General features: G+C 40.3%; 1 protein-coding gene across 3 annotated transcripts in view; it reads right to left on the reverse strand.

Moving 5' to 3' along the window:
- The window catches only part of DYNC1I1 (dynein cytoplasmic 1 intermediate chain 1), a 221,096-nt gene that overhangs the window by 14,713 nt on the left and 181,469 nt on the right, over positions 1-24,914 (reverse strand). For all 3 annotated transcript variants that reach the window (XM_072154362.1, XM_072154360.1, XM_072154361.1), the window contains 2 exons: positions 24,350-24,490; positions 17,176-17,301 (listed from right to left, as the gene is read on the reverse strand). In XM_072154362.1, coding sequence (XP_072010463.1) covers positions 17,176-17,301; positions 24,350-24,490 — 267 coding nt within the window. The remainder of the gene's footprint in view (positions 1-17,175; positions 17,302-24,349; positions 24,491-24,914) is intronic.

A 24,914-nucleotide genomic window follows, 5' to 3' on the forward strand; every position in this document is an offset into this window, starting at 1 on the left:
GGCGGGCACACGCCATTGTGAATGTAGCCTTAATAGTTAGACGTATTGTCCATTGAAATGAATGTTCCCCCATGTAACCCCTATAACCGGTGCGGTACAGGTAGCATACGGCCATTTTCATACATTCGTGGTACTGCAGCCTAACACTAAGAAATTCTCATTATAGAGACATGAAATTTGAAGTTACCAGGGTTATTGGGTTATTTTTATTTTCTTCCTTGATTAAAATTCTTTTGAATGATACAAATAATTTGTATGAAGAAAAAAATTTAAATTAAAGAAAGTCACAAATCCAAAAAAAAAAAAAAAACACTAAATCAATATAAAAAATTTTCATTATATAGACATGAAATTTGATGTTACAAGGGTTATTTTTTTTCCTTCCTTGAATGAAATCCCTTTTGGTAATAAGTATTTTATTTTAGAATTTTGTGAATTTTTTTTTTTTAATTGGTGCCAAATATATTTTTCTTTTTTTTTTTTTTTTGGATGATAAAATCTGTCGGCGCTTCTCATAGTACAAAAAATCTGATTACCGTAAGCATAAAAGAATCGCAATTTAAAAACCTAGAATACCGTATATTCCGGCGTATAAGACGACTTTTGAAGACAGAAAAATCTTCTGTCTTGTCTGGGGTTGTCTTATACGCCGGTAATTGGCGGCCCGCCGGTTGGGTCGCGCTGCATGGAGAGGGCTCACGGGCTGAGCCCTCTCCATAGCCGGTAAGTCTTTGCTGCATATTGCGATGGCTGCCGGCAAAGCCGCCATCTTACCTGGGATCGCCGCTCCCCGTGACGTCATCGGGGGCGGCGATCCGTCTCCATGGTAGCCTCGGGTCTTCGTTTTAACCCCTTCATTACAATGTGCTGATGTAATGAATGAGGAGTAAAATCCCCATATACTGCCATACTGTAGTATGGCAGTATATGATAGGATCGATCAGACAACCTAGGGTTAAAGTACCCTAGGGAGTCTGAAAAATAGTATGAATAAAAATAAAAAAAAGTTTAAAAAAAAAAAAATTATAATAAAAAAACCTAAAATTTCAAATCACCCCCCTTTCCCTAGAACTGACATAAATATAAATAAACAGTAAAAATCATAAACACATCAGGTATCGACGCGTCCAACATTGCCTGATCTATCAAAATATGATAACGGTTTTTCAATGCGTTTAACCCCGTAACGGAAAATAGCGCCCAAAGTCGAAAATGGCACTTTTTTGCCATTTTTAAAAATATAAAAAAATCTATAAAAAGTGATCAAAAGGTCATACAGTCCTAAAAATGATATCATTGAAAATATTATCAAATTTCGCAAAAAATGACACCACCCACAGCTCCGTACACCAAAGTATAAAAAAGTTATTAGCGCCAGAAGTTGGCAAAATCAAAAAAATAATTTTTGAACAGGAGGTTTTCATTTTTGTAAATGTATGAAAACATTATAAAACCTATACAAATTTGGTATCCCCTTAATCGTATCGACCCAAAGAATAAAGTAGACATGTCATTTGGGCCGCGCGGTGAAAGACGTAATATCCAAGCCCACAAGAAAATGGCGCAAATGCGTTTTTTCACCATTTTCATTGCATTTGGAATTTTCTTCCCGCTTCTGAGTACATGGCATGGAATATTTAATAAAATAAAAATTTAAGGTACAGTATGGTAACATTTACAGTAAAATGGACGATGGTAATGTTGTTGTTGTATGCCTTATGTTTATGAGCGACAGTTTTCCTGCTATATACCTGCATGTCATAAGAATTTAAATTAAAAAAAGGACCATGTTAAATTCAAATCTGTTTTTTTTTAAATTTTTACCGGTGTTTTGTATGCGTTGGAAAAGGGGTAGTCTTATACGGTGAATATATCTTAAACTCTATATTTTAACAGGAAAGTAGGGGGGTCGTCTTATACACCAGGTCGTCTTATACGCCGGAATATACGGTAATTCAGAAATTACTCCACATTTTCATCATTCCACATTTTGATATAATATATACATATATATAATATAATATCATCTATAATAATAATAATTCTGTTATTTATATAGATTACGCAGCGCTGCACAGAGTTTGCCAGATCAGTCCCTGTCCCCAATGGGGCTCACAATCTAATCAACCTACCTGTATGTTTTGGAGTGTGGGAGGAAACCGGAGGACCCAGAGGAAACCCACACAAACACAGGGAGAACATACAAACTATTTGCAGATGTTGACCCTGGGACTTGAACCCGGGACCCCAGCGCTGCAAGGCTGTAATGCTAACCACTAAGTCACCGTGTCGCCCATAATGACCACCTAGTCCACTGACTGGCCGCAAAACAGTGAACATGTGACCATTTGGTGGCACTGTACTGGACCCAGAGCAAAGTGATCCATAGATTTACTCTGGCTGTTAGAGTCTGAAAGGAATTTTTTTCTCCTCTATGGGTGTTACTTTTGTATCTTCCTTTTTCCCCGGAAACTTGAAAGACCCTTTTACAAAAAAAAATAAAAAAATTTAAAGAATAAAAGAAAACACAAAAATAGAGACTAAAAAAACAATAAAAATATTAAACTCCTAATCTTTGTGAGAAAGATATAAAATACATTTTAAAAAAAGTAAACAAAACATCAAAAGATCTGAAAATCTACAGGAAAAAATGGTCAATAAAATGTATTTATGATAAATACTTTCAACAAAGTTTTATTTAATATTTGCAGAAAGATGTGGGGGATACATCATCATCTCCCTACACTTAAGCTGGAAAATATATATATTTTTAAAATTTTACTAATGTCAAACTTGAAATAAAAATAGTATAAAAAACATTGGATCAAAGTGTAAAGATGATTTACATAAAATGACATTTTTAAAACCAAAAAAATCCCCTTTATAATACATTAAAGGATGAAAGCTTCTGGGAAATATGCAAATACATTTTCCAGGATGAGCTGATGAAGACTGTAAGCTCTTTTGTTACCTTCTCATCCTCATAGACTGTAAGCTCTTGTGTCACCCCCTCATCCTCATAAACTGTAAGCTCTTGTGTCCCCCCTCATCCTCATAGACTGTAAGCTCTTGTGTCCCCCCTCATCCTCATAGACTGTAAGCTCTTGTGTCACCCCCTCATCTTCATAGACTGTAAGCTCTTGTGTCCCCCCTCATCCTCATAGACTGTATTCTCTTGTGTCACCCCCTTCATCCTCATAGACTGTAAGCTCTTGTGTCACCTTCTCATCCTCATAGACTGTAAGCTCTTGTGTCACCTTCTCATCCTCATAGACTGTAAGCTCTTGTGTCACCCCCTCATCCTCATAGACTGTAAGCTCTTGTGTCCCCCCTCATCCTCATAGACTGTAAGCTCTTGTGTCACCCCCTCATCTTCATAGACTGTAAGCTCTTGTGTCACCTTCTCATCCTCATAGACTGTAAGCTCTTGGGTCAGCCCCTCATCCTCATAGACTGTAAGCTCTTGTGTCCCCCCCTCATCCTCATAGACTGTAAGCTCTTGTGTCACCCCCTCCTCCTCATAGACTGTAAGCTCTTGTGTCCCCCCTCATCATCATGGACTGTAAGCTCTTGTGTCACCCACTCATCCTCATAGACTGTTAGCTCGTGTCACCCCTTATCCTCATAGACTGTAAGCTCTTGTGTCACCCCCTCATCCTCAGACTGTAAGCTGTGTCATCCCCTCATTCTCATAGACTGTAAGCTATTGTGTCCCTCTCATCCTCATAGACTGTAAGCTCTTGTGTCACCCCCTCATCCTCATAGACTGTAAGCTCTTGTGTCACCCCCTCATCCTCATCCTCGTAAGACCCTGATCCGAGTGGTTTTGCTGGAAAAACAATTATACAATTATGATAATGAGGCTCTGTTGCTCCTGTGTCTGCCCAGGATGTCATCACTGTGTTGTCCCTGACAGGCAGAAGTAATCAATCACTGCACCATTCCCCAGCTGTAGTGTATGAGTCATCCAGCTCAGATTAATTAGTTCTGTCTGGACAGTTCAGTAAACTCTGTGTAATGTGTTTATGTCCAGCATCCAGCCTGCACCCAACTTTCCCAAGGTCCCGATTTTATACCTGTTTTTTTTTTAGGAAAACCACTCGGATCAGGGATTAAACAAGATGTGTTTCTGCTTCAGTGTAGCTACAGCATTCTCAGGGTGTGTTTGGTTCCAATAAACCGGAATATTTACATCCCACTGATTCCAGATTAGAGGAAGCTCTCTTTACTGTTAATGGACGGGATCTTAAAGGTTGTGGCACTGATGTAAGTTGATCATTAGCCACAGCAGGACCCATTTTGTGAACAAGTATTGGGCCGCAATGCTCATTCCTTGCCTGGTCTGGGGGTTGTCACTCTCGTCAGGGGTAATAGCGCGTAACACATGGATCTGATGATCTGCAGCCGCTCACATTTATACAGGGACTGATATTCTAATGAAAAACATGATAATGGTCAGACGGAACCCCTTCCACCGCCCCCCCCCCCCCCCGGACCCCTGCCGAGTCCGGCTGACATAAAAGACCGGGCCGGTGCAGTAATAATCAGGGACACTTAACAACCTTCATAAAACAAAGTCATTACATTTACAGATATCAAAAGAAGGAATTTTCTGCAGACGTTAATATGCAGATATTCCGGAGCCGCGTCTCCTGACCCACGATGGAAGGAGCTAATAAACCCGGCTCGTTACATCTCGTTATTTATACGTCCTGCAGTCAGGAGCGTGCGCGCCATAAGGGGCAGCACCCGCCCAAGCTATGGGGTCCTGGTCTTCTTAAGAGATTCCAAGGAACAATAAGCCACGCCCATCTCTAGAAGACACGCCCCCAACTTACGTCTTCCAGATCACGAATGGTGCATGTAACATCAACCACAAACCCAATCGCCCAAAACACAGACCCCTAAACTAGACCCCAGGTCAGACATTCTACAGGTTTAGAACTCATACAAGAACCAATAAAGATACCTTAGATAGAAAGGACCCCAACATCAAATTTAGACAGACCCCTAAGCTACTACATAACCCTGATAAGAACCACAAAGATAATACATACCCTTTAAATATATACCCCAAATCAGACCCCTTAAATTAATACAGACCCCCCCCCCCAGATCATTACCCTTAAACTAAAATGGACCTCAGAGCCAGATATCATAAGTGGTGCAGATGCCAAATAAGAACTGTACAGACCCAAGATCAGACCAAATAGTTTGGACCCTAAATAGACCCCTAAACTGGTAGATTCTAGATCAGACCTCTTAAACTAATATAGACCCAAGTCAGACCCTAGATGAGACCCACTCAACTAAGAAAGACCCTAGATCGAAACCCTAAAACTAAAATGGACCTTTGACAGACACTTTAAGTGGTGAAGACCCCAAATCAGACCCCTTAAATTCTAAAGACTCCATAGAAGACATCTACCACCAGGATGAAAGACTGTATGCAAACGAGCCTTAGGGGCTCCAGGTTCCATTAACACCTATGAAGCCTGGAGCCTCTCAGGCTCATTTGCATACAGTCCTTCATCTTGGTGGTAGATGTCCTTTAAACTCTAGTGAATGCTGATAAGACCCCATAAACCATACAGACTCCAAATCAGACCCCTTACAAATCATATGGATCCTAGATAGACACCAAAAATGGTACAGATTCCAGATCAGACCCCTTAAACTAACGGACACCAGATGAGATCCACTCTACTAATAAAGACCCCAGACCCTTTTAACTAATACAGATCCTAGATCTTACCTCTTAATTGGTACAGACCCCAAATAGGTAACATTTAACCAACAATGACCACAGACCCAACCCCATCAACTGCAAAAGATCCCAAAAAACTAATAAAGCCCCCCAATTCTGGCTCAATGTGACACCATAACAGATGTCCCATTGGTAACCCATTGGTCCCACATGACATATCATAACAAGGGTGGAGCATGAGTTTTAGGGTCTATGATAGTTTGGGGTCTTTTGAAGGGTTTTATGACTTTCCATTGAGTTTTGTTAGTGTTATCCACAAAGGGGTCTCTATTTTGTCATGAATAAACCCGCCCCTACATTGCCCTCCGGTGCTCCGATGATTCCAATATCCTCCATATCCTCCATTTTCCGGTGGCGTTGGGTCTACTTCCCGATCCCGAGTCAATAACCTGCACTGAATTTCCATTAAGTTTATAATCTCCGGGAGATCGTTCGCCTTTGCCTCGTGTTATTATAATCGCTCTGCAAATTCCGACGGCTTTTTCACCAATTGACAGATAATCAGAAATTTTGAAGGAAAAAAAGATCCAGGATTTTTTAAAAAACGGAGGCCGGGAAATGACACCACAGTCTATTTCTATAAACCGCGGCCTCAAGTCAAGAGGGGAATTTACTGTTTCCTTCATTTAATATACGGTAATTGGGACCCTGCCTTATAAATAATACCGTATAAGTACAAAGGGAACACTAGGATTTCACGTCGCCACTTTACAGGGTTTTGCTGTTGTTCTACTTTATCCAGGTTCTTGTCTACATTAATTTATAGTAGGAACTTTTTCGGGTCATGTTACCCCGGAGGCCATTTCCTGATCCTTGGGATAAAATACTAATAAATACCTTAAAATACGCTATTAATTATTATATGAACTGATTTACAGTTCTACCATTCATTAACGTTGGCTCTACAGACTACAGAAAATGGAAAAATCTGGCTTCTCTGCTACATATCTGCATCACCTGCAATGTGTTTTATATAAAACGTATACGTTCTGCGAACTGGAAACCATCAACAAGCTGCTGCTGGTGGATTTGTTGTCGGTGTTGAGCATATTGGGCACATAAAGCTTTATTATTCAGAATTGATTGACAGCTGAATGGCATGTTAACACTATCATATTATTTAGAACCTTATCAGGGCACAGGACCTTTACAGGGCTTTGAGTCGGAACACCTTACTGTTGATGCTTTCAAGGTATTGATATATATTTGCTTCTTTACCAGCTCACTTATATGTATATAAGTCCCCGATACTCCGAAGTAGATGTTGGGTAGTTGGGATCCAACACTTTTAATGGCTTGGACCAAGCCTACATGTTTCGGGAATGGTGGATATAGACATTGGGATGTCCACTGAATTAGTGTTGGAACCCTAAAAATTATGAACAGGTCAAGGGTTCTGTCCACAAATTTATATTGATGGCCCAACCACAGGATAGGCAATCCATCGGTGATTGGTTAGGGGACCACGTCTTGCCCCTCACTGATCGACTGTTTCGGACCAACTGTTGGCTTCTGAAGGTAGGCCATCAATAAGCATTTGTGGACAACACTCTATAGGGGGCATTTTGGATCTTCGTTAAATTTGCACGGTTCTACAACTTTGACAGTTGTTACCATAGTAATATATTTTGTATGTTACTGTACAGTGGCATAAACCGGAATGTTTAAACTCCTGGTTGGGTCAGAAGAGTTGGTGGTCATGAGTAGTGATGAGTCAACCCAAACTGCAAGGTTCAGATCTGTGCTGAAGATTGCTAGCCAAACATGGACTTCAGCCAGAAGTTCTGCATTTCACGCTCACTTGTAAAAGCTGATTGGTGTTTTCTAAGCAGATCAGAAATCCCTTTTAATAGGTTTTTTTTCGATAGACATGAATGGACCCATGCAGTCACGACCTGCTGCACAGGTTTTCAGATCCAGTTAGAAAAAGTTGTGTTAAAGTTGCATGAAGGTGTTTAAGTTGCAAACACACCTACTGCAAAAGAAAAATTTAGCTCAAGTTTATCTCTAAAGAATATCCAACCTGAAGCCAATAGTTGTCCATAGAGGCAGGGCCAGTGTCAGCACTAGGCATGCCCGGGCAAGTGCTGGGGCCCAGAGCTACTGGATCCAAAAGGGGTGAGGGGGCTTTATATAAAATAACCACGACTGGGCTGTTTGGGATGATAAACTAGGGAATATTTTAGGGAACAGGAGACCATTTTAGCTTCAGAATTTTTAATGTTGCCACAGGAGTTCACTGCAAAGGGACCCACTGAGACTCTGTCGCCCAGGGGCCTACTGAAACCTGTAGCCGACCCTACATAGAGGTCTCTACATCTACAGAAAGCAGCAGGTCTGTATATATAAGCTCAGAAAGGGGGATTTCATGCTGTAAAATGCCATTGGAGAGCTGAGTGATGACGTTATTGCGCAGGGCCCACAGCCAGGGCCAGCGGCAGTATTTTATACACCTTTTCCTTCAATACAATGTGTTTCCCATAACCTCGTTCTCATAAATCTTTGCAGCAATAAAAATATTTTGGAAAAGTAAAACGTGTGCCGAGTTTTTGTCGATGTATAAAAACGGCCGTTTGGCTCCATGAGCCGCGGTTATGTCTGTAGGGTCTCCATCAGCAGCTGCTATTATGGTAATAATAATGACTTGTTCCCGGGATCTTTACATTTTGGGATGCAGAAATGAGTCGGTGAATTGTGTGTTTGCATCACAAGTGGGGTCATCAATCGGTCTTCCACTACCTAAAACTGGGTCTATGTATCGATGTTAGAATCCTACATGTCAATGGTTGATCATTGATCATAATAGGCAATTCCAAAGGCTATTAGCCTTAAAATTTTGGAGCCAGTGTAGTAGGAGATAAAGACAAAATGGATATCTTCTCAATCAGACGGGGACTGAGCTTCAAATTAGCTGTGTTACTCTACCCACTAGACCCGTTGGCCAACTAGCGTAACCCATCACTGTCAAGAATTTAGTGGCTCTGTTCGTGGATAAATTTCCATTTCCTGAACTCAATAGTCTCTTTCGTTTCTTAGTATCGACACAAACTCTTAGGTATTTTGAATCCAACCTTTGACTCTTCTGCAGGTCTTATATCACCGTGACATAGATCTCTACATTTCTACATCATGTTCTGGCAGTTTTCCCATTCCGTGTCAACATCCAAAAATCACACAGCTGATGGGATCTTGTCTCTAAAAGAAGGGGCAAAGTTCTTCTGTTGTATGGCTGTAGCTGTTAGTCAGAGGCTTTATCCAGACTCCCACAATGGGCGATATGGTGACCCCCCTTGTTGTCTGAAAATCTGTTAACAAGACGACAAGGAATTATTTACACAAAAGGGGTCATTGATGAAACGCATTGGAGGAGCCGAGGAGAACAGCTCCAGTCATTCTCTTCTGAGGAGCCTTGTTTCACATCTTCAGTCCCTGCATCATTTGCTTTGTAGATTACTGGGAAAAGAGGATGAGAAACCTCTTTAAAGACACTTTAACATAACTTTGGATCAATTATGAAACTTTTTATGTTTTTAACCCGGGAAGAGAAGTTTGTGTTTTGTGGATATCTCATATCCTGTGCCTTAGGAAACCCTTCAGAAGTGTCTTTAAAGTTGACTTGGGAATATAAATTCTTGAGTCATGCTCTTCCCTGACATCCTTTAGGATTCCACATAATTTTTTGAGTTCTCTTGGTCTCCACATGGTCAGCATATGGGTTACGAGCTCTAATGGCCACCATCATGCCTGTACCCAGAGGCATTGCTATTTTGTGTATGTATCTGGTCTCCTGGATCCCACAGCATGGCACTTCTATGGCCATGGGTTATGACTAGGGATGAGCAGACCCACAATGTGCAAGTATGGTGTTGAGGCTCAACCCTTGCTAGTGACATCTGCAATCGGTGCTGGCACTGGTTAACTGTTTAAATGCCGGTGGCACATAAATGCCAACATTTTTCCTAGTGTAGTCGTTCCCCGATGACAACATAGGAGCTTTTCTGGCGAGATTAATTTGGTAACGACCACAATCGGTGCGGTCTTATTGGAAGGGGTGAGTGTTTGATTTCAGGTACCTAGATTCCTAGACTTACAGAATTGGGTTTGGCCGATTCTAGACTCGAACTTAAGGGATTGGGTTTGGCCGAACTTGGTGAACCAGAACCTGAAAATGTTTGCTCATTTTTCAGGTAACTAGACTTGAACTTACAGGATTGGGTTTGGCGAATCCTAGACTCGAACTTGCAGGATTGGGTTTGGCCGAACACGGTAATCCAGAACCTGAAAGTGTCAGCTCCTTGTTAGTTATGAGTTTGCTTAGGTAATGTTGTCTTAAAGAGCCATTGCATGGCAAATTCCAAGCGATGGCAATTTTCTTATACTTGACTCCGATCCCTGTACCTGAGCAGTGAGGTAGTTTAGGTTCTGTAGTGGTTCTTGTTAACCATAAGTCCTCTACTTATCCTATGGAGCTATAATAGTCAATTGCTATGAATATAAATCGGTCTTCGAGACAAACCTCAGTTTATTTTAAGGCATAAAGGGGTTAATCAAGCAGCTCTTCTTGGAAGTGCTTCCAGTATAGTGGGATGTGTACAGTAGGAAAACATTAACTGCATCTAATAAGAGCTGTAACTGAAGCGCTGTGATTTCATGGCCGATGGGCAAAATTGTTGCAGTATGACTCATGTGCTGGCGTCCCGTGCGGCTGGGGACTCGCCTTCCCTCGCACATGATTGCTGAGCTCCTCAATAAGTCGTTAGCATCATTCTCTGCTCTGTCAAAAGCCATTACAATGAAGCATCCTCAGCCACAAAACTAGGCTTGCTTCATTGTAGACTCCTCTTCTTCCCCTGCCTCTTCTTAAGGTTGGCACTTATATTCATAGCCCTGTCAAGTGCCATTTCCTTTTCACTGTGTCACCCACCATTCAGACACGAGAGGGGTTCATGGGAATCCAAGACATCGAGTGTAATTGTCAGTGCAAATGTTACAAGCTCTGGCAAGGAATTAGTGGAGTCACACATATTTGGATCAAAAACTTGCATTCGAAAGTTTTTCATGAGCTGCAATGAGAAATTTCCATAGTTTCCCAATTAATGGGGTTGCCCCAACTGGATGGCAGACTCTCAAAGGCAAGATGGCTGCTTCATATTGGTGAACATGGATATGGGTTCTCCAACGTGGAAGCAGATCTTGGTCCTTTCGTTGTCCCTACACGTTAGATGTTCCAAAATCTAAAAGATACTATAGAGCTATTGTGTTCAGTTTACATTATGGAATAGGGTTTTTTTCTCATTCACAGAAAGTTATTTAGAAAGTTCTTGGGTGAAGAACTGCCCAGAACTGTAAGGAAGGATATTAAAGGATATCAACTATTAAAAAAAACAACAAAAAAAAAAAATAGAAATACTCACCTCTGCTCCTCTTGATGTTGATCCCAGCACTGTCCTCAGCTAGTCTTGACACATCAGGATCACCCATAAAAGAAACTTATAATTAGCAGCGCGAGGACAAGATGTCCGGTGTTCTGGACTGCTAATTATGCACGTCCCACACCTCCCTCTCCCAAGGTGGGAGAATGGGAGAGGGAGGTGACGTCACGTGAGGGGCGTAAATTCACACCTCTCGCGTGATGTCACCTCCCATGTTCCCAACATGGGGGAGGGAGGTGCAGGGGTACTCCAGTCTGCTAATTATAAGTTTCTTTTCTAGGTGATCCTAGGTCAAGACTAGTGGAGGACTGCGCCGGGATCAACTTTTGTCAACATGGACCTCAATGTTATTGGCAAGAGTAGATGAAGGCTGGAGGGTGCTCATCATTTTCAGAAAATATGAAGGTACAAGAGAAAATTGTAATATGTGTCAAAAAGTTGCTTGAATATTTCAAATCAGTGGTGTACCTCAATCATTCCCACCCATGGAGGGACTTTAGTTTGAAAACCTGGTTTGGGGATCAGCAGTTTAGGAGATGTTCTGCCCAGATTTCCAATCCAATGTCCACCATTTTTGAGCAAGTTGAGATTACTATAGTTTACGGTGGAATTCATTACTAACTCCCTCAGAGTAATCATGGGGAGGGATAATTATAAGATGTACTGTAGGACGCAATAGATACTTTTGATGACATGGAAACTTTGAGAGATGAAGTCACTGAGGTCACCCGTGGTTGGCAAACGGTCTAGGAGATGAGTACTTGCTCTACACGTCTACAGCTCTTCGAAATTTGTGACAAAGAGCCCATGAATAATTGAAGGGTGCCTCGCGATTACTCCTGGTTGGACGCCGGTGGTGAATGTCTTTCTGTCATCCTTTCTAAGGGTAGAACTGGGACAGATATGAAGAGTTAACCCCTGCATCCCCGCGCTAGGTGTTGCTTGGAGCTATCAGGGCTCCTGAGGTTAATCTTACTCTACATGCTATGAGCAGATGTGATATCAGGGAGATGAAAGCTATACCCGGCCCCGGACAAGCGCTCTTAATTAGCGTGCCTTCCTTTACATATGCTGCTTCTATATTTTTGGCAGTGAGTAAATAATCTTGTTAACATAACATGGTTGTAAAAATTCATACATCACCTCGTGAACTGCGAGTAAATTAATGTGTTACACTGGCAGAGAACATTCCCTTTCCTCCCCGAAGACTAATAATAGACTTGTCGTATTTTTTAGTCAATAAGAGAACCAGAGGAAGTATTGAGGGAGCATGACGTCAGCTCATATAGCAGATTATATACCCGTCACTAACGGCTCATGTTATAGGTCGGGATCACAGCGCTACATATTGGGTAATGGCCAATTAGAACATTGACTCCTATATATAACCCACTGCTCCCCAATTAAGGACTCCCATAATGCTGCAGCTACACTCCGGCCTCGAGACGTTTTTTAATTTTGCGCTCGGTGGTAACTCGGCAGGTTCCCATGTTGAGAGTAAAGCTGCTGTAGAATATCAAATAAAGTCAGGAAAATGTTTAAAGTGGCCGTATGTCGTCTAGGTTCTTTCACACACAAAGTTGGATCGAGAAAAGAGAAAACTCCGACATGATTAATGACTTATGCCGAATGAGTTATGAATAGTGGAAAACATACAGAAATAAGCAATTACCAGAGGCTCAATAGGCAGAGATCACTACAACGCCTAAAATAACCTTTGGACCTGACCATAATACAATGCTGTTATACTCTATACATAAAGCACTACACGCCTCAACATGACCTGACCATAATCGATTATACTCTAAACATTGAGCACTGCAACCTCCAATGGCCACACCACTGAATATGATCCTACAACAATTCAGTTATACTCTATACATGTAAAACTACAACCCCCAACATGACCCGACCACTGGACATAATACAATCTTGTTATACAGGTACTTGCAGTCCATTACCACCAGCATCCCACTGATGCTATCTTAGAGCCACCAGGCCACTCACTGTTTCCACCATTAGGCTCCGCTCCCCCTCCTTTGGACTTGAACATCCTCTCTTCACTAGTCCATAAGCCACACACTCACCCTAATGTAAATATTTATAGGGTCAGTTTACGTCCCTAATATTGCCCCTGTCAATCATCCCCGATTTTTGTATGAGGCACCATCTTCCACAGAAAGGTGCCTGAGCAATATACAGTAGGTTCCTAAAATATAAGTTCCTGGCAGGTTTTTCAGGTCAACCTGTTTTATGTGCTACATGCCCCGACCTGCAGTGCAGACTGTACACATCCTCTGCCAGACCTCACCTTGTCCTACGACATGCTTGTGCTTTGGCTGTAATCCAATTGTCACCTCTACTTTGACCACTTGAAGAGGTATCGACCAAGTAGTTTCCCTTCAGTCCAAATCTCTCTTCAGGACGGGGTTCGGTGTGTGCTTGAGAGTGGACTTAAGCCTCTCATAAAGTAACATTAGGGCCCAAAATCTTACTTATTCTAAAATATACTTCAAATAAAGATCACTACAGCCCTCAACGTATCCCGAATACTGGTCAAGACAATATACAGTAATTCTATCAACATACTGCCCAATCCAATCTCTATATCTATTCTCACTCCATCATGTGGCCACATTTTATTCAGTGTATTTTCCTTTAAACTCCTCTGTCTATTCTTAGGGGGTAGAATAAAAAGCATCTGTGTAGTAATATCACTCACTAGAGTCTTGTATAAAGCTTCCTGGACAATACTGTACTTTTATGGCTTGTCTGATGTCATCAGCTATAAGTGGAAGCTATACTAGATCCACTGCATCCCCCCAGAACCTTAAACACGGGGTCACCTAACACTACAATAAGGCAGCTGTATCACATAGGAGACGAGATTATCATAGAGGACGCAGTGGATATGTCCATGAAATAGAAGAAGACCCTCATAATGAAGGTTAAAGAAGCCGACACAGATGTAGGACATCATTTAAAGTGCAACTTTGGCTACGAAAGAAAAACCTTCCTGTGCTTAAAGTTTCTGTTCAGACTTTTCCTATCTTCGGGAGATTATTTAGTCTCAGTTCTCTGTCTTCGAATTTATGACAAAATCGGAAGTTACTTCCTGTCAGCCATTTTTCCATTTTTACTCTTGCTGTGTCTTCCATCTTTGTCACATTCAGATCCAAAAACTTTCTAGTACTGTTGAACCATGATGTGGTTGTCTGCTGTCATTTCTGTTTCAGACGTCTTCCGTTTCTGACAAAAAAAAAAAAACTAAGCTACTTCCTGTCAGCCATTTTCTTTCTCATAGGGATAAAATCTCTGTTACGGCGATTCCAGCCACAAATAAAAACCTACTATGCTGATGTATTCTCTGTGGTTCTTTTGTCCACTCTATGCCCTATGTCGATGATCAGAATTCCTGCGCCTTCAGTTTTCAGCACAACAGGAGCTACTTCCTGTCAGCCATTTTGTGCCTTGATGGCTCTAATATATCTCAATGACACAGTCAGTTGAAAACTTTCTTCTGCTCCTAGACCCTTCTTTGTTGTATCTATACGTAGTTGTTCTCTTCTAAGATCATTTGTTTGTATTTAAGACTTTTGAGATTACTTCCTGTCAGCCATTTTTATACACATGAGCCTGACCTGTTCATATTGACAGGCTTTCTAGTGACTTGATGCCTTAAGTGGAGTATCTAGGTCTCATCTACTTGATTTCGGACTTCTAACACCTTTAGTATCTGACAGAAAAGTAACTTCCCATCTACTAGACTGTTCCGATGTGTAGTTAGTCCGTTGTAAGGTCAATCATCTGTGCTTAGAATTCCTCTTACCTTCAGTTACTTCCTGTCAGCCATACCAATATATCTGTCACCCAGTCACCACAAAAAAAACTTCCCTTTCTTAACCCTCTCATTCAGCTGGCAGCCATCTTGGCTGAGAGAAGAGGGGAGTAAGTCACAGCTGACACCTCTGTGACCGGGCAGCTGAAATCCCATAGCCACACTCATCTCCCCTGATATTCATTTGGGGGAGGGTGGTCAAGAAGACCTAAATACATTGGATGGTAGGCCAAACCCATTAAAATTGCATGTTCTGCCGATACATATCTAACATGAATTTAGCAATGGGGAGTCATGAGATCTTCAACAGATATATAATGGTGCGCTACCATGATTGGCTGACAGGGTGAGCAGCAAGAAGACAGCCATGACGACTGTTAGTGGTTACACACATCGCTGAAGCCAGATGTGAGCTCCAATGTATCTAAAATGGCTGACAGGAAGTCATCTGTCAGTAAGGAGCCCAGCTGAGGCGTAATACCACATACAACCTCTAGATCTGCCAGGCACGGCTTGTCATTAATAGAGGAGCCAATTTTTTAATCCATTAAGACACAAACATCCCAAAACACTGTCAAGTCTTCATTGTTGGCAGGAAGTCCTATTTGTTCTGTAAGTAAATACTTCCTGTTAAGGATCGCTGGGTATTGTTTTCTTCTATGAGTATAACATCACAGACAGATATCTAAGGTTCAGTCTGGAAGCCCCGATTGTCTTCATCCAGTCCTACTTAACTCATTCATAACGGGTTGTAGATGTGATCACCAATGACTGGAGACGTGAGGGGGACATAAAGCTACAGGGACATTTCTCCACCAGAAGATTTCTCTCAGATTCCTGCCCTGAAGGGTCACAGGAACAATTAGAGCGGAGATGGTTCCATCTTGTATACATGACCATCCCAATGGAAGAAACATTAGATTCACTATAGAAGAAGGTTCTATATCAATTACAAGAGTGGATTTCAATCTCTAATATAGATATCTAATGTATAACGCTGAGTGTGTGTATATGTGTATGTATGTATGTATGTATGTTTATGTGTGTGTGTATTGGTGTGTGTATGTATGTGAGGGTATGTGTGCATGTATGTATGTATGTTTATGTGTGTGTATGGGTGTGTGTATGTATTTGTGTGTATGTATATATGTCCGCTAAAGGAATCTGCATTGTCACATTTACAATCACCAACCGCCGCTCTCTGTGACTCTGAGAACATCATAGACTTGGTTTAGAGCCAAAATTTTAACCCCACACTTTTCCAAAATGCACTTATTACCCACCATATACAGGAGCCATTGTCTGCTGTTGCTGCTGTGGTGGTTGGAAGCTGAGCCGTGATTGGTTGCTGTTCTGCCACAGGTCATTAATATGAGCTCTGAGCTTTGATTAGTTACTATAGGCAATGAGTGTAAGACACTTATGTGTGAGGTAAGATGGATAGAGATACAGAGATAGGGGGAGATTTATCAGAATTGTCTGTTCCAGTTGCCCATGGAAACCAAACAGAGATCAGCTGTCTGAAAATGAAACTTGAGTCACGGGCAACCAGAACAGTTTTGCTCTCAGACACTTCTGATAAATCCCCCCATCGCAAAGTGACACATGGAGACAAATACAGAGACGGTGACAGTCAGGGACAGACAGAGAAAACCTGAGACAATCGGAGAAAGTCAGAGACAGTCAGAGATAGTCGAAGACAGTGTCAGAAACAGAGACAGTCTGAGAAAGTCAGAGACAGTCAAAGACAGATAATCAGAGAAACCTGGGCAACACCGGGAGCTACAGCTCCGATGTGACTGCTGAAGTTCGGAGATTGGCTCACTGGTCATGTGATCAGGTTTATTTACGGTAGTTCTAAAGATCTGGATGCAGAGTCTCTGCGGGAACAAAGATGCTTCATGGAGATCTAAGTATCTCACAAGTGCAGTCCTTAAAGGTAAAATCCCTCTAAGGAACCTGTTATGTCAGTCATATTAATTTGTTACTCAGTTAAAAAATAACATGGAAGCAACTGAATACATTTTTAAAAAAATGTCACCTCTACCAGTGACAACCAATCAGAAGTAAGTGTTGATGAAAGCCTACACCTAATTGGCTGATGTGTTTTAAATGAAACTGATAGATTTGTTTCATACCTCTCCGACATCATAGACCCAGATCCGTCCCTCGGAGTCACCGACTGCCACCTCTCTGCCGCTCTGGGCCCAGCGCACGCGGTTGAGTGCGGAGGCTCCTTCTACAGTTGTGCTCGCGGTGGGGACCTTCCATTTAAAGGGACACAGAAAACATAAATACATTGTTAGTATGGTGGACACTTTGCCTTTAAAAACTTTCTACAAAGTTCAGGAGATGAGTTGCGCGCCCCCCGCAGACATCTCCTGGTAATACAGATGCCTCCTGCACTGGGAAAACAGGGATTTATTGTTCTCTAATCACCTCCCCCACTGGGCAGAAGAAAAAAAAATGAGCAACGTATATTTTCCATAGTAAAAGGGCAACGAATATATGGCACAGAATGTTTTTCCATGTTATTCACAAGAAGTATTCCGTGGAAACCACAACAAGCTAAGATCCGGATGTTCTGCTCCGAGTGCTTATTAATTAAATCCTGGGAAAGGCAAGGCGTGACATTCCTGGACTACAACTCCCAGCATGTCTGCCCGATGGAATCTAAGCAGCATACAGTCACTAGTCTTCAGATGTTGGGTGCTCAGATATTTCTTCCAGATGAAGGTCTGAAGGTTCAGCAGTTATTCAGATCCTATTTGCAGATCATGGAAGCTGAGATACGAGGGGCTGTTTGGTTGGGCAATACACATTAAAGGGTTTGTCCTGGTTATAAGAATTAATCGCCTTAGCCTCCCCGCCCCCTTAAGCACTTCTCTGGAATTGATCCTGTTTACAACCCAGTCCTATACAATTCAAAGAAGCTGAGCTGCAATACCAAGTATGGCCACTGTAAGATATATGATCAGATTACCTGGAAGGGGGCACTCAGAGGAACTCTGGGTGGCCCCGTTGGGAGAGAGTGAAGGAAGACAAAAAAACGGAGGAGCGCAACCTCGTGTGATATAGTAACTGTTATTCAATTGTGTGCACTAACGTATCAGCAGACTCTCACCTGATGAATGGTTAGATACAGCATGTCATATATTATATATGAGAGAATCAGAGCGGCCGGTCCCGATGAACCACGCTTCTCGTCACAGGACCAGGATCCTGGAAGCGTGTATATAATGGTGCTAGGCAGGTCCCGAGGGATGGAAGAGTTGTAGACCGGGGCTTCTGTTGAGGTGATGTAACTCACAACTAAATGCGTTTAAATGATAATCTTTTATTCCTAAAAAGTTCCTAAAAAACTTTTTAGGAATAAAAGATTATCATTTAAACGCATTTAGTTGTGAGTTACATCACCGCAACAGAAGCGCCGGTCTACAACTCTTCCATCCCTCGGGACCCGCCTAGCACCACTGTAAGATGTATGGCAGTGTGCAGCCATCTCTACATTCAAGGCCGAAACCTTTAAGTATGTGAATAGACCCTAACAAACAGCTCCTAAAATCTCAGCATCCTGGATCCCTAAGGTATGAGGAGATAAGAGAAGTTAGAAGAGAAGTTATCCATGGCTTTGGTTAAATTGTTTAGTGTTAAAGATTGTATGATTTAAAACAAAAGTATTGAATAACCTATAAGGGAATGTGAAGTCGACAGGGATCCCCATTCCAGACCTACTACACTGGCCATGGAGGACCATCATGTTCATGCATTACATGCAACAACAACCTGACTTCTTGTGTAATAATACATCACTTCCCCTCTAGGAGTGCTGCAGGGAAACTCAGCACTTGACACCAGGTCCCCACATAGATTACAACTGATCGCTGGGAATATCATCATCATCAGCCTATGATCCTCTAACAAAAAGAGACTGTAAAAAGGTTGACAACCCCTTTAAGCTGGTCAGACACATTCAAATAATCTCAAGCTGGATTCACACGTGCAGTTTTGGTGCAGATTTGCACCTCCTTGGCTGAACACAACTTCAGATCTTTCGTCTTGTAACACACCAGATTTGGAGCGAATGTCAATGTGACAGATTCCAACATTTCTACCTCTGTAATTTACATACGCATTTCCTACGTTGTCCATATTTTTGTCATATTTTTCCTTTAAAAGGCAAAGTTGCCTGAAAAATATAAACCCTGGGAGAAAATACAACCCACCCAAAGATGGACAGAAAACAGAGGTAAATATAGACGGAGTATTTCAGTCATTCCACCAAATTCTTAGAAGCTTAGCGTGGATACGGCCTAAGGATATCAGGCCATTCAATAGGGCCAAATTGGTCCAAACTCAATGGAGCACATTTACTAAGGGTCCGGGGACCGCAGTATCATTGAATGTTCCGGCGACTTCTTATTTGCTCCGCAATTTAGGGGATTGTGTCGCACATGATCGGATTTCATGCGACACAAATCGGGAGGCGGGATTTAACTTTTAAATTGTGTCGCAAGACAATGCACTTACATGCACCAGGAAGAAGAAGGTGAACTCCGGTGGACCTGAGCGGGGAAGCGACACATGCAGGATATCGGGAGCACGATCTTAGTGACTCCCCGCACAGCGCATTATACACGGACAATGCACTTACATGCACCAGGAAGAAGAAGGTGAACTCCGGGGACCTGAGCGGGGAAGCGACACATGCAGGATATCGGGCGCACGATCTTAGTGACTCCCCGCACAGCACATTATACACGGACAATGCACTTACATGCACCAGGAAGAAGAAGGTTAACTCCGGGGGACCTGAGCGGGGAAGCGACACATGCAGGATATCAGGCGCACGATTTACGTGAATCGCGGCACAGTGAATGATCGTCGGACAGTCCGGATCGGGGATCGCGACACGGACGGGTAAGTAAATGTGCCCCAATATGTCAAATTTTTGTATATTTTTCAGTAACCAGTTTTTTTACATCTATTTTTAAAATAACCCAATATTTTTTAATTTTGTTCTAATTTATTTAAGATTTATGTAATTTATTTTTTTTATATATCGGTATCTATTATATGTTTATGAATGTTATTATATTGCTATTTAGTCCTATATTTATAATGATCTGGGATTATGATATTATTATTTATCACATTATTATACTTTTAAATCATTTATGTATTCATATATTTAATTTTATTTCTACCGTTTAGTTTTTTTTTTTACAATAATACAACGTTCCCAGATATACGGTATTTTTCGTAACCACAACCTTAGCTAAGATGATGCAAGGCCCTCCATACGCCGTGCAGATAAATGGGTCTTTTTGTCTGTTCTAAAAAATAAAAACGCTTGCAAAAAGAAGGCAGTGGCAGTTAGGTAGGACCGGTGCTGGTGGAGATTTCTATGTAGGATGCCAGCTGTTCTAATGCCCGTCCTCTCAATACAGAAAAATGTCCGGCCTAAATACAGTGGGTTTTTTTTGTGTGTGTGACACATTAATATCTGGATGCTCGCGGCGTCTCTTTTTGTCACAGCTCGCTCAGTGGAGACTATGAAAGTGAACCTCTGTTCCGTGGAACAATAGCACTCAGCATGGCGAGCCATCAATTCTGCCGACCGGTGAAGCGCGACTACTCTACAATTCTCGATGTGAGTTAAACTACTGTACTGACACAGTCCTTTAGCAATTGTATGGGGTAGCAATTGGGAGAGATGAGACTACTATTTTATTTAATACAAATACTATTGTACTGGGCCGCATTGGACTTCATGCGGAATCCCTCGATTTCCCCGCGCCGGGCTCTCCGAGCATATTATTATATGGCGGATGTGATGATAAAGCAGATTCATGTAAATGCCATATACTAAGCTCTTGGCCGGGCCCCATCTCCAGGACTGTATACAAACACAAGCCATCATTAACCCCAGTGGTGCCACGCCAAGAAAAAAAAAAAACGATAAAAATTTTGAAAAAATTGCATTCTCGGCACGAGTGAACGATTCAACATGTAAATGAAGCCGTATTGTAATTATGGAATTAAATCGGCAAATTTACTGAATGGTCCAAGTCACATGGTTCATTTATACGCCCCCTTTTCAGAAAATATATCATTTCAATTGGCGGTGCCCGCTGTTCCTCTACTGGGATTTATTATATTTTAACAGAGTTTGATGTAAAAAAAAAAAATTGTAGACGTTATTATTAAAAAATATGGGTTGGAGGCAGCAGCTAAAAGATAACACATGTTTTTGTGGCTGACTAGAACAATGATGGATATTTTTAATTTGAGAAGGAGTTACCCAACTTCCAGAAAACGACTTCTCTTGTCATAAAAAAAATATTTAAAAAAAATCGGTCTTTTGTCCAATTATGTAATATTTCGGAAAAAAATTAAATTTACAAACTCAAGTCAGTCAAAAATGAGCATAAATTCTAATTACAAAAGTCGCTCCCGATTGTAGTTTAAGTTTTTTTAAATTAATAAAATTTATTACCAGCTCGGAAACAAAAAATACCCCCAGTGATTATTAATAAAACCTGTATTTAATAATATTAAGTCCCTAATAAAAAAAAAAAATAAGCTTGTACTTTTTGATGGTCGTTGTGAAGTTATTCAGCGGAGTTATTTTTATTTCTTGTTTCGTATCATTTATTTTTATTATGTAAAATATAAATCCAAGGTTTTTAAAAAGTAAATTAACAGAACCTCAACCTTATTTGTTTAAATTTTTAAAATTTTATTATTTTATTATTATTTTTGTTAACATAAAAGTTCTATGGTTTAATAAAAGTACCTAAAGGATATATATTTAACTATGTCTCAAAAAAAAAAAAAATTGGGGAGGGGGACCAGTCAGCCTTCTACATATCCTCCAGCATTAGGCTTCCTAATTAAAAAGGCTGCTGCACTTCCTGGCTGAAACACTTCAAAAGCTTCTATGTTGCTGTCTCGTTTGAGATACGGTCGCAGTCATTTACCTGTATTTGAGACAGTACTGAGTTTAAAAAAAAAAAAAAACTAACCTGGGAATTCCCTACAATTACAGAAAATCAAAGATAAAAATGTTATGCTGAAATATGTTTTATAAAAATAAATAAAATTAAAAAATAATGAATTTTACAAAAAAAAATTTATTATTAGTCTTATGTTCCTTACTGAATTTAACTCAACTACAATGTAAATTGCTTGAAATTTTATGTTTTTTATTTAAAACAGAGTCTTAGAAAATACAAAAAAATTCCATGGCCCTCTAGGCCCCCAAATCACAAAGTAGGTGACTGTTACACTGCCTGAATTCCCTTTTTTTTTTTAATTTTACAATAGCTGAGAATCCGAGACTCCTCCACCAATAATTAGATGTTCAATTCCCTGAACCGGTGAGAAATGAGGGAATTATAATATCGTTATCAATCAGCCCTGAAACACTTCATTCATCATTAAATTACATATGTGATTAAACTTTTATACATTTTACCAATATAAGAAAAGAAATACAAAAAAAAAAAAATGACACAAATCTCAGTCAAAGACTGAAACAGAAGATAATAACCTCCGGAGTTAACCTGATCGATACCGGCGGAGATTACACGTGGTTCCTGTAAGTATAATTAATAAAACTTGATAAAATTTTTTTTTAATTATGCCGCTTTATACAACTATATAGTATCAAATAACTTTTTTTTTTTAAAGGGTTTTTTAGGAATGATCATAGACATCAGTGCGGTGACCACATACGTGAGCATCAGACCCAAGTTTTAAGGTTGAGGGAATATGAGTGAGCGTTCATTAAAAATCATATAGAATATTCGGGATGTCAATTTTTTTTAAAAGTCGCAAAAGTTTTTTTTTTAAATTCCAAGTAAAAATCAGACATAATATGATTTATAAAACAATTCAGTAAAAGTCCATCAATCCAGCATCCTGATAGTCCGGGAAGACATAGAAGATTCACAGATTCAATTTTTAATTTTTTTTTTAATGACGGATAATCCAGAAACATTGCGAAGCACATATTCCCTCATCACTAGACTAAACAATTTCAACTTTTTCATAAAATTATGTGAAATTAGAAAAAAAAAGCAAAAAAGTCACTAAAACTCCAGTTTCTTAGGTTTTAATAGAATTTTGGTGAAATGGTGGAAAGGATCTGGAGATTTATATAAACAGGAATGAAAAGAACAATAAAAATTGCAAATCCTGAAGAATTATTATGTTTCAGGAAAAACATAAAATTTCATGAAAGTTTAAAGCGTAAAGAAAAAACTTTTACAGAGAAGATACTAAAAAGCTTGAGATCCATCAACAGAATTCTGGTTTACGATCTAATGTGAAGCACGGTTCTCTCTCTGATCCAGAAGATACAGAAGTAATACACAAAATGACGTCACAAATCAAATAAATAATAGCAAAAAATAAAGTGATTAATAACCGACAATGACGATAACCGGGCGCAAAAAAAAAACAAAAACGGACGTAGTAACATTGTATCAAAATATCACCAAAATATTGTCCTAATAGGAGAAATAATAAGAAATAAGAGAAATATTAAGACAATAATAGAGAATAATAAGAGAAATACTGATATAAAAATGTCTTCTATGTGCAACGTCCTGGAAGAGAACAATAAAATAACTAATAACCTACAAAAATTCATAATTAATAACAGTATTACAGGAAATGTGAAGCTTTTGAATAGGAAATTATAATGTTAATATAGAAAATACAAGATAAAAAGTCATAATAATGATGCAAAATATAATTAGAACAGTAAAATGAATTCATCCGTGTTATCTGCACTTACAAAACTATAATACAATATACATTTATGTGCAGAGGGCAAAACTATATGTACTATAGGGGAGAAGAGATGTCATCATCATTATATTAAAAAAAAATAGAAATGTACATAATAATAATAAAGTTATATAAATAAACAATGATATGAATAATATAATAATCAACAGAAAATTATGAATAAAAGAAGCCTAAATAATATCAAGAAGAAGAAGAATAGAGAAATAAAAAAAATAAAGAAATATGACATAAATGTAAACAATTTATTAGATGAAAGAATCAAGAAAAAAAAAGAATCAAGAAAAAAAAAGAATCAATTAAAAAAAAAAATTATTCCAGAAAAAGTTATAAAAAAATAATAGTAAAATAATAAAAAAAATATAAACAAGTAAAAATGACAAATAATGAAATAATAAAATGAAGATATAAAAGAGAATGAAGCTGAGGATGACGATGACGGTGGGGACTGGGAGGGATGTGTCGCACATGGGGTTAATGTGTCGCATCTCTCACCTCGGTGTCGCTGTTCAGGTTCCACAGATCCAGTCGCCCCATCCCGTCCACACAGGCGAAGAGCGCAGGGTGCAGGGGCGACCACATGACGTCGTACACATAGTCTGCATTGTCTTCAAAGGAGTAGAGCGGCTTGTTGTGCTGCGGGGAGACACAGGACTGAGTGGCGCTGCCGCTGCCCCCGGCGCTCCCTGCGCCATCATTACCCAACACATCTCTGTCATAAAAAGTACATGAAAGGGCGGGGAGGGGGCACACAGGGGGGCGCCCAGGACAGGGGCACAGCGCGGCTCCACTACACGGAGCAGCTGATAAGAGACTCGCCAAGAAGAAGAAGCCTCCATCCTGCGGCTAATAGCAGAGTAGGGGCTGCGGAAGGATTCTGCCGCCATCTAGTGGCCACCCCAGGGAGCTGCAGCAGTAGAGTTCTACTCATATCACTTAAAGGGGTATTCCAGTCACAACACTTTGCTCACCAGGACCAGGGGTGGATTACAGGGGATCTCCCAAGTGTTTAAGTTATCTCCTATCCACAGGGCGATCGTAAGAGTGCATCTGGTGGGAC

This window comes from Engystomops pustulosus, chromosome 5 (assembly GCF_040894005.1).
Source record: "Engystomops pustulosus chromosome 5, aEngPut4.maternal, whole genome shotgun sequence".
Classification (NCBI taxonomy): Eukaryota; Metazoa; Chordata; class Amphibia; order Anura; family Leptodactylidae; genus Engystomops; species Engystomops pustulosus.